Source organism: Penaeus vannamei, chromosome 7 (genome assembly GCF_042767895.1).
Source record: "Penaeus vannamei isolate JL-2024 chromosome 7, ASM4276789v1, whole genome shotgun sequence".
Lineage (NCBI taxonomy): Eukaryota > Metazoa > Arthropoda > Malacostraca > Decapoda > Penaeidae > Penaeus > Penaeus vannamei.
In genome coordinates this window covers 416,819-428,290 of record NC_091555.1, presented here as the reverse complement: position 1 = coordinate 428,290, position 11,472 = coordinate 416,819, and the positions used below count along the sequence as shown (strand labels likewise).

Sequence of the window (11,472 nt, the reverse complement as noted above, 5' to 3'; positions counted from 1 at the left end):
ATTACATGAAAGCCCTTTTTCTTTTAAAAATATTTCAGTGTTTAAAAGGACATTGGCAACTGTACATAATGTGATATGCAGGAGAATTAGGTTTTGCTTGAGTAGTCTACTCATTGGCTCTTTTGTAACAATTAATGAATGTGTCAGCTCTGAACCATTATTTTGTGAGGTAAGCAATACAAGTGCATGTATTTGTATTTAAGATCAGACTAAAGAATATCTTAGTCTACCAGGCTAATTTACAGGAATGAAATGTACAGGAAAGAAAAGCACAGGTGTGGTAACACTTTTATTATCCCCATGATTTACATGGATTATATATAAAATATAATAAAACCTTGAGCTAATAATGTTTTTACTTGGTGTATGGGATGACACTTATGGCAATGACAGCAAGATCTCCAGACTATTTGGGATTCCTTTGAAAATATTGAGAAAAAAGTACAGTACACTTTCAGATGCACAAAACCAAGCAAAGGAACCCAGGATGACAATTTCTCAACAAACAAATGGCCTTCGCATGTGAGAAAGGAATAATTACAATAATAATGAAAGAGAGTCTGCATTCAGTCATACAATAAGTCACAGAGGGACAAGTTGGTCCTCTGGAGAAGCTTAAGCTGAAATTCAGGAAACAGAGGCAGTGAGAGCCAAACCCAGAAGAAAGCACACCTCCACAAAGCCTCTCATTCTCTGAATATTAGCCAAATACTGGAATGGGTGATGTGAAGGAGGAGGCAGAGAGACAGAAACTGAAGTTTTAACCAAGCAAAGACAGGAAAGAGACCACCTGTGACTGCAGGTGCTTGCTGAATTCTCAATTAAAGAAATACTAAGAAAAACTTGCTAGACAAGCACTGAGGACCAAATGCCTATGGAGATAATGTCTTCTTAGCATCATCTACATGTTACTTACCAGAGATATAATGACAGGGCCTATGCAAAGGCCTCAGGGTCGAACACTGAAATTCACTTCAGGTAAAACCATGGGTGGTCACAGGTCACATACAGAATGTTTCATGTATTTTTTTTTTTTTTTTTTTTGTCTATTTTTACTTTGTAATGTTTTCCTTTTCCATAACAAACTGTTCTAGACATGAGGTAAAATAAGGAGCTTTTAGGAAAATCTGACCAAAGATTATCAAAAAAGTTGAGGCAATCTCTAAAGGGACGTATCATGGGTTCGTAAATAAATACCCAGGGATTCCCCGAAAAAGAAAATTATTGACATAGAAAAGAAAGAAAGAAAAAGAAAGAAAGAAAGGAAGAAAAAAACAATAATAAAAAAAATTCCATTTCAATGTCAAGTAGCAGCATCAACTCCTACCAGATAACTTTAAATGAAGCGAGCAGCCGAGTCCAATGTTTGCACCACGGAGGGGGACAGCAACGGGCCCGATGTTAAAATGATGAAATGAACATGCATTTTGGTTTAAATATCACAGACTATCATCAAATGTATATTCTTCAAATCATGACTTCTTTTGCAAGTCAATAGGTTGTGTCGTCGTACATTTTTGGTTCTGCCAAAGTTGTAATGAGCCAATACAATGTGTAATTTCCTGATTTTGAGAATCTTTGAAATAAACACCTCTATGTAAACTACAAAGAAAAAAAAAAAGGAAAACTGATTTTATTGAGTTGTTAAACTACTAAAAATCAAGTTTAAGCTCTACTGAAATCAATAACAGTCTTGTTAGCATTTCCAAGATAGTGAAGAAAATAAAATGTGTACACCTGAGTAGAAAATCTAAGTCAGAAATCTTGGATTGGCTTTAAATCCAGGCCTCTCACACCCTTTTCCAAATAATTATTTTATCCTGATCAATAGATTCATATTTTTAAACACTGCCGACAATTCAGGTGACGATGGGTCACGTCTTGCTGGAGCCCCAACAGTGTGCAAGTTCAACCTCAGCTCTTCGTTTCATTGCATCAGATGTCCTTGAGTTCCTCAGGCATGGGAGCCCCTGGATGCTTGTTCTCAAAATGTTGCTTAAATGTCTTGGGGTCTGGCATCATGCTCTGGAAATTAAGATACTTGTCTTACCACTAGACATACTTGAGCATCACTTACCCTGCTAGTCAAGAACTGAAACAAAGCAAATATATGGCAGAAATTATAATATCACGTCTTCATTCATACATGCCATGCTCTAAATTTGGAAATATTTTGAAGATTAGACAACTAAAAATGATTCCACAAAAACTAATAAATTATGTACTATATTCCCTTCTCCTTGAAGCACTGCTCAAAACTCACCCGACAAACAGGGCACTGGTAGGTGAGGGCCTTAGCAGCTGCTTTCTTCTGGGCATTGGCATTGTGGCCCTGTTTTGACTTGATAGCCGCCTGCTTGGCAAGGTTCTTTGCTTGAGACTGGGCTTTCTGATGTCCACGAGCCATTACTGAATCTGTCACAGCAGAAGAGAAAATGATCAGTTCTTTGCTGGCTTTCACTCAACACTAGCTACCTAAAACTAGTTGTATTTGTAAAGGTATATCTTTTATGCTACACCTGAGCAAGGATTTTCATAGGGATTGATGGTGTGAATTACTATTATTGTTAATAATTTTCATTTCTTTTTCAGTCAATCATAAATGTAATAACTATGGACTGATTGTCATACCCATATCTTATACTAGTTTCATTTAAACAATAATTACACTTAACAGATGATAAGAAATTCAACCCACACACTGAATAATTCTATCTGCAGTATATGAAGAGCAACAGTTAATATATGTAACACAAGTAAAACAGGTAACCAGTATCTACACTTTCAAATACATTTGTCAACTGCAATTAAACTATTATGTGGTTACAGTAAGGAATTTTTGGTATATACATCTTAACCCACTTACGATGGGTGTTCCACATACTAGGCACCCAGAAAAGTTAACAGTATCGGGTGTCCCGCCAGTGCGACACTAGATTGGAGTTCGTGCTCTGAGTTTATTGCCCATGGTGGGCAGCGTGTGGGCAGGTTCCTGGACTCGCCTGTACGCCGATTTTGAAGCCACCCGGAAAATATTATTTTTGGCTTGAAAATGTACCATTGCTAGTGCTAGGCCTATGTGAGAGACCTCCTCTACATGTTTAGTTACATTGTTTCCCCAGAGTGGTTTCTGCTTAACTGGCCATGCATGGGTTTTGCATGAAGGCTTGAAGCAGAAAGTCACAAAAGCATTGATAATTGCATGCAAGATTTTTTTTTGTCATTTTCATTGATTGAACCCTTACATTAAGATGTGATACTTTCTTTGTGATTTTTTCATTGTAAATAATTGTATTGTTGCTAAATTTGAATAGCCAAATTGTTAGCAATGGTGATTAATTAATTAATGTTTGGAAATAAATGTGCTAGACATCAAAGGTCATGTAGCACTATGGTAAAATATTGTGTTGGAAAGGGCAAAGGAGAGTAAAAGATTACGATAAAATGTGCTAGATGTCAAGGGTTTAAGAACGTTATAGGATAGTAGGGTAGTGAAAAGGGGGAATAGGGGAGCAAGTGAATTAGAGCAGAAATTAGTATAAAGGTGAGGATGAGATATTTTGGGAAGGGGTTGGGGGAATATAAGGGGGTAGAGCAACTGAGTGAACTGCGGTGCATCTGTGACTGGAGAAAGAGCAGGGACACTGATCAAGGAAAACAGAGGTGGCTGTTGGAGAAGTAGGAGAAGAATCCAGGGATTGGGAAGGGAGACTGGAGAAGATGGTGAAGCATCAGGAAAAATATCTGTAGAGGAGGGGTCTGGAGAAGTACACTGTTGTAATAATGGGGATTCGTGAGAGTATTCAAGTGTAAGTGACAGAGAGGATGGGGTATGTTGAGAGGGTGTAGGAGGAAGGGGGGTGGAGGGAACTTGGGAAGGAGGATGAATATCTGCAAATACTTTAAATGTAGCAGGAATAGGAAAAAAGGGATTGGGGGGTGGATGAGGGAGCGAAGTGTTCCCTTGTGCCATCTTTAGGAAGTTTTGGACATCTTCAAGGGTTTCTGGAGGGGAATTTGGTATAGAGGACTGAGAAACAAAGGTTCTCTTACAAGGATGAGAAGAGGAGATGGATATCTGAGGAACAGATGAAGAGGAAAGCTTAGGAGAATGTAGTAGGAAAGCATGGAGTGGAACGTTTAGGTTGTCTGATATGACAACTAAAGTGAGGAGGAGGGGTAGGTATCCGGGAAGTGGTAGAGATTGGAGTATCTGGATTTAGGATAGAAAATGGATTTGACTGGTGGATAGGGTGAGTATACATAGGACGTAGGTTTTGGGTATAGTGAAAAGATACCTGGGGAGATGCAGAAATATCTTGTGTAGATGGTGGGGGAGCAGAGCGTAGGACTGTTTTGGAATAAGTTGAGAGAGAAAAGCCTTGTTGCTGTGTTTCCTGTCTGGCCTCACGTAGAGGACTGCTACCTCACATTCAAACTTATATGCAGGGCAGCTCCTATAAAACATATTCTGGGAGTCTCAAATATTGGCACATGTATATGACTGAGCAGGGCAATTTGAACAGTCATGATCAGGTTGGGCACACAGAGGGCAGCGGGCTGTGGAGCAACAATGTTTGGCTAGGTGGCCAAAACGCTAACATTTCTGACATTGATGAGGAAGGGGTTGATATTGTTGGACATGATAGGATAATCCAATAATATAAACCTCATGGGGGAGGTTTTGTCTGTGGAAGCTAATCTTGGCAATATTGACATGGGATTTACGTTGGCCTCTGGGAAAGAGAATGTAACACTGTACTGCAAGAAAGTAGTTCATTTTCACAGTCTGACCAGTCCTTGTTATACATGGGAGAAGCACTTGGGGGAAGAGAAATGGTTCCAGCAGCCCGCTGCTGCATCGGAGTGTGAGCCCCGATACAGCGTCACACTGGCGGGAAGCCCAGCAATGTTTTTTTTTTTTTTTTGGGGTGTCTCATATGTGGGACACCCATTGTTTGTGGGTTAAGAGTTGGGTGAAGTTCAGCCTGAATGGGCTTGCCAGTAAGGTCAGTTAGGGAAGATAGTGCATGAGCTTGGGCTTCAGTTATAACCATGACAAGGAGAGAACAATCACAGCGACTGTGAAAGGTAACCTTGCCTACATGTTTCTGGAGGCACTGCCGAAAGAGAAGGGTATTCTCAGAATAGGAGGCTGTAGGGAGAATCACAAAGAATCGATCCCATTTGGCTGGGCTAAATAAGGGTACTCAGAAGATTTGCAGAGGTAGATGCAATAGAAGAACGTGGGCGAGAGGAAGATTGGGTAGTGTGGAGTGGAGTAGTTCTGCGGGGGGGAGGACAATAACGATGAATAGTAGTGATAAGGGAAGAGGAGGTTGACATTGAAGAGGGTTGTGCAGCAGGAGACGAAGAGGAGAATGTTGAGGATGAGGAAGAGGTTTTTTCTAGGAGTTGAGTAATAACCTGGGTGGGTGTTTCAGAATGGTTAGAGTTGTTCGTAAGCATCGAGAAGGGGGTATTAGTATCAGTGGTCAGAGCCATGGTCAAAGGAGGGGCAGGGTTGGAAAACCATCAAAATCAAATTCAGATAGGCTATTTGATGAAGGAGCAAGCCTTAATGCCTCTATTAAGGGTAAAAAATCTTCATTACTGGTCATGGTGTGCCTGAATAAACTGGAGAAAAGAAACAGTCTACCCCTCAGGGTTCCCCATCAAGGGTAAGGGCTAAGTAATTAACCAAGGGAATACCGTGCCCTTGGCTCCCAGTGGGTGTTCGTGACTGACACAAAGCCAGCCTTTCATCCTTTCAGCATGGCTCTCACACCTTAGGAATGGTATAGAATGGAATAAAGAAGATAGGGAAGAGGAAAGAAGAGAAGAAAGGACCAAGCAAAATTAGTCGAGGCAAGGGCTAAGGCCCAAGGTAGGGGTAATCCTCTACATTGGGTCTCAGTCCCCATCTCCTAAGCCCTCCCACGACGATGAGTGAGGGCCACTATATGAATTGTTAATTAGCATGTGGAAAATACCATTCTGAAGAAAGAATTTCTATGTCTTCTGATTGTAACCAAATCTCTACTTTCACCAAACAGAAGTCTCCAACCCTTTCAAGGACATGGTGTCAAATGCTGCCGTTTCCAAATGCTTATTGCCCACTGACTTTTGATTTTAATATGTTCATAATAATCCAGGTATCATATCAATTTTTACATAACTGATAAAAAGCAGTTAAAATGTCACTAGTGAACTTTGCCACGTTCACTGGTTGGAAATCACAAGCCTACCTATGAGCATCACTTTATGCATCAGATCTCTAAGCTCTGGCTAACGAGTACAAGCTGTAATTTCATAAACAAGTTTTGCATCTGCTTCCTTCCTCAATTGCTGGTTGCAAGTTCTTTAATACCTGATAATTATAATTGATTATGTCAATTATAATTATCTATATCTTAAACTGACTAAAAATAAATATGCTGGTGGGGATTGCACTGCAAGGAGGAAGGCAGGAAATCTGATTTGGACAAAAAAAGCCCAACAAAATAGTTGAAGACAAATTATAAATGCATATATTACAAATCAATTATATTCATGAATCATACTTCCCCCTTACTAGATTGGCAATCAAGTTTTGAAACAAACTGAGGTGAGGGAATAACAGCTATGCCTCGTGAAATGGGGGGAGGGGGGTCATAAGGGCAAATATTTCTATAAAAAAATGGGGGACCATTTCTCCAGCAATGATCTTGATTTTGATAGTCCCAATAGCAGGGGAAGGCATGAAGTACATCAGGGAAATTATGGGGAAAACAAGCTTAAATAAGAAGTATTGAGAAGAGAAATGTGTAAAACCAGCACAAGAAACTTAAAATTGGTTAATGAAACTCTACAGAAATACCTGCCATCTTTCAAATTCTATAGACTGGGGTGCCAAAACTCAAAAACTCAATAGGAACCCAACCCAATTTTGGCAAAACCTACAGGAATTCCCACTTTCCAACCCCCCCTAAAATATGTACTGAACAATAAATGAGCCTAATCTAACAATTTATGTTGTTGAGACTAATCGTACCCTCTGGGCACTGCCCGAGAGGAGGGTTGATGGGGTCTCCGCCCCCAACACACCCCAGAAAACATTCTCTTTACCTTGGTATGTACGTTCACACCATAAAATAGTAAACTAAATATTATATGGAAACGTCAAACTTTTGTTCCTTTCTTTCTACTGTCTGGATTGCTTAGATTTCAATCCTTTTTACTGCATTTGGGACACTTTATGGGCTCAGGTATTAAACTGGGACAGTTACTAAATTATATTTCTTCTATGTTCCCACTGTATAGTCTTCCGAATAACTCAGAATCAACTAAACACAAGTAACGTAATGATTCTCACTGGCATTCTGCCATGAAATCACCAGCTCTGAACTGTCAAATCTTGTGGCTGGCAAATGAAAGTGTGAAACACACAATACACAGATAATTAAAGATAACTGTATAGATATATGAAAGAATTGCACCAACTAAGAGAAAACTGAACATCATAGCATTGTAGGCAATGAAAAACTACATACATTGTTATCAAAATTGATTCCAGAAGCGAACCTATTCAAGTTAACCCACTTATGATGGGTGTCACACACGAGACACCCGGAAAAGTAAATTGGGTAATTTTCTATATTACCTTCGCCTCTCCGATATCAACAATTTTGGTATCGTTGGATTCCTCTCACTCTGTACAATCCAAATATGTAGGTTTTATTGCGCGGAAACCCCCCATTAGCAGCAAACTTGGCCCCGATTTTGTTGCCTGTTGCAGGCGGCACATGGGCAGGTTACTGGACTCACCCACCTGCCGATTTTGAAGCCGCCCGGAAAACATTATTTTAGGCTTGAAAATGTACCGTTGCTAGTGGGTTAAACAACAAAAATGTGGCATGCAGAATGCAGCGCAAAGACTAAGTCCACATGCACCTCCAGCGACAAAGTCCAGCCCATCTCACATTGAAGCGAACAACTTAGCTAAGTGGGAACCCCACAAACTTTTTGCACATATAGCTCGTAACAGCACGTCAAATTTCTTAGAAGTGCTCTGTAGTAAAATGTATTTCTGTATTCCAATCTATATGAAATTTTAACGAAATATGCATTTATTAAATGTTCATTTTATAAATACATGATGGGATTGATTTTAAAATACATGTACCATAATTTCATTAGAAATACATGGTACATCCATGCTTGTGCACTGCTACCATCTCCCAGTAAATTTGACAGTTCTCATTGTTTGCTCCAAAAGTGAAGGTTGTTTACAGTGCAACCAAGACTAGACCTTTCATCAGAATTCAGCCTATTAAAAGAAAAAGTCGTGATAAGAAAGCTATCACAGGTTGGTTACATTCTTCCTGATTTCCCCAAAAGAAACCACCGCCCAGGGCTCGTCCTTTCTAATGCTGCGTTCGGAACTGCACATCCTGTTCGTCCAGTCCAGTTGGACATGATGCTTTGACCATTCAGAACCTCTACTATCTCGTCTATCTCATCCTCCTGCGAAAGTGGGAGAGCAGGACGAGAATGTCACAGTAACTTTTGTATGTAAATACTGACAGTTGCAAGTAACCACAAGATACTGATGGGTAAGTTTATGGCCCTTTACTGGAATTAACAAAGGATATCTTTGTAATTGTCAGTTACAGGTAAGTTAAACATGCATCGAAGAAGTTACAAAACCTATGCAGCGTGTAAAATAATGACACAGGTAAGATATAAAAGTGAATGTTTACATTCGAACCGCTTGCATTCTGGGCAGAAAGGGTCTTGGAGGTTCCGAACGCGGCCCACTTGTCCTGCTGGTCCTGGACAAGTTGTCTGGACGAGCAAGACGAGGAGTTCCGAACGCAGCCTGAAAGCTGCATTCCTACAACTCGAATACCTCACACTTTTTGATTACCACTTATCACCTCTTCAGATTTTTTCCCTCTAATGCTCGTCTAACCCCGAAATCCCCCCGCTAAAGTTTTCCCCTGCGACGGCCTGGCCCAGCCGTTTTCCGGCCACGACGCAGGCTTCGAGAGCAAGCGCCAGGAGAGAAAAGGCGGCCAGCGACATAGGCCTCCACTGGCCCCGGCACCTGCACCCATGCCTCACGACACACTGCCATCTCCGCTGCTCTCTCCTGGCCTTCGCTCTTCCAGCCCCTCTACCTCTCTCTCCCTCAGTACCACAATATGTAGCACACATTCCTACATACCGAAAAAAGCCCTTAGGAACCCCCCAAAATCAAGAATTCCTCACATAGATACCCGAAAAAGGAGCCACAGAAGCTGCTCTTACTTCGCCGATTGTTTTCCCGCTACTACGAAGCACACGAAGATCCACCGCTGCCGAGCCGCACTTTCTTTCTCATTTATTTCTCATTTCAGGGAAACTTTCTACTACCACTGGACTGAGCTTCGGTCTCGGTATGTTTTATATCTATGACTGCGATGCTTCAATAATTCTTAATTTTCTCTTTATTTGAAAACTTTCGTTGCTTTTTGTATGTCAAATCCTGTGGTGTCAGAACTAATTTTTAGGATTAGATTTACTTGTTAACGTTTTGTTTCGTTATGCATAGCGTACTGAATACGAGTGTTGTATTAGTATTCATTATGTTACAGATGAAATCATTTATATCTCAAAATATTAAGCCTTATATCAAATGAAACATGGCAATTGCGCTTCATGATCTTGGATGTAGATGGACATCGTTAATTAATTTTCTTATGTTTCGGAGGAATTTTTGCATATTGATTTATAAAAAAAATGTACATACAACATTCCTATGTAATAAATCAAGCATCCTTAAATGTAAAATAAGGAACAAATATACCTCTACTATACTCAATATTTCTAATCCACAAAACTATGTCACCGAAACCCATGACGGCTTTCACTAAAGATTCAAAAGTCATTCCTAAAAGAAACACTACGCAGATAATAGAAAAGAGAAAACATTACAAAAAAAGAAAAGAATGAGAACAGATTCCCCGCGAAAGGCCTGTAAGACCTTATCGCATCTGGGAACTTGATAAGAGTTAACATGTGATATCTATATATATTAATTCTCACATGATAACTTATCACCAACAACCCATTAAAACATAGCCTTCTCTCATCCGAACAGTGATTTTTATATATCTTAAATTCAAATGCTACAAGTCAAAAGTCACGCTTAATGATCGACGTTCCCTCGCATGTTGCACCACATGGCGACATATTGCGAGACTTTTAACGACGAAGGAATGCGTCATGTTGCATCATAATCGCTAAATCAAAATAATGAAAATGAAGACACATTTCCCTGGAAAACAATGTCAAAAAAGAGACTTGGACGTGAGAGAGAGAGAGAGAGAGACAGAGAGAGAGAGAGAGAGAGAGAGAGAGAGAGAGAGAGAGAGAGAGAGAGAGAGAGAGAGAGAGAGAGAGAGAGAAAGCTGGCCAAATCCCTTTACGTACAACGGATGAAAGAAATGAACTCACAAAAGCAAGGGGGCAGACAGGAGGAAGAGATCACAACACAAATGACGGACACAACTACACACCATTCCCCGGCGCAGGTAACCAGGGTGAAGGGTTTCAGGTATGCAAGAACCGGGTGAGGGGGGGGGGGGTCATAGGGGGCGGAGGGGAGGGGGAGGAGGGGAAGGGGCGAGGGAAGAGGGAGGGGGAAGGAGTAAGGGCCGAGAGGAAGGGGAAGGGACACCGAGAGGGAAAGGGCAAAGAGAGGGCAAGGGCAGGGAAAAGGAGTTGGCCGAAGAGAAGGAAGCGAAGGGGCAGTGGGCAGAGGAATGGCCAGGGGCAGGGGTGACGAGGGGCATGAGGTGTAGGGGGTGGGGAGGGGTCGTGGAAATAGGATTGGGGGTGGGGGTGGGGGTGGGGGGGGGGCGGCCGTGACCAGCAATATCGTGTCTGGCCAAGAAAGTGGGCCAGCCGATGCGCTCTCTCCTCCGGCGGCTCGGCGAGCGGCGGGGAACGAGGAGAGGAGACGAAGGGAAGAAAGAGGAAACGATGCGATGAATGGGGGAGGCGAAGGAGGAGAGGAAATGAGAGGACGAACGGGAAACATGAAACGACGGGTGGATGAGGAGAGGCGAGGATTGAGTCAAATGAGGAAAGGATACGACGCGAGACGTGATGCAAGGAGAATAGCTTTTGTCATGATACCAGTCGCAGTGCAGGTGTGCGCTGCCTCCCTAATTGTTGCAGCAACAACAGCTACCAGGAGTGATGCTAGGAATGGTGACGGTGCTGCCAACAACAACTGTGAATAGTGTGATCCATAACGACAGGAACTACTATAAGGGTAATGATAATGATGCTGATGATAATGACGATAAAGATGAAATCTGTGATATGATAGTGTTAGGAACTGCATATATGATTATGCTTCTGGTGCTGCTGCTGCTAGTAGCAATTGTTATAATAATATTCATGATGATAATCATAATAATGATACTAATAATAACCAGACAG

At 41.4% G+C, this 11,472-nt stretch overlaps 1 protein-coding gene across 5 annotated transcripts in view; it reads right to left on the bottom strand.

Annotated features, from left to right (window-relative positions):
* Positions 1 to 276: 276 nt before the first annotated feature.
* LOC113808513 (zinc finger protein 706) overlaps positions 277 to 11,472 on the bottom strand; it is an 11,519-nt gene continuing 323 nt past the window's right edge. Inside the window, exons 1-3 of one of the 5 annotated variants that reach the window (XM_027359938.2) lie at positions 9,261 to 9,503; positions 2,264 to 2,415; positions 277 to 2,025 (exon numbers count right to left, since the gene is read on the bottom strand). In XM_027359938.2, the coding sequence (XP_027215739.1) occupies positions 1,936 to 2,025; positions 2,264 to 2,407 (234 nt within the window). In that variant the 5' untranslated portion in view covers positions 2,408 to 2,415; positions 9,261 to 9,503 and the 3' untranslated portion in view covers positions 277 to 1,935. Of the gene's footprint in view, positions 2,026 to 2,263; positions 2,416 to 2,866; positions 2,898 to 9,252; positions 9,504 to 11,472 lie in introns of those variants that run through there. The other 4 variants (XM_027359940.2, XM_027359939.2, XM_027359937.2 and 1 more) reach the window with 4 other exon arrangements.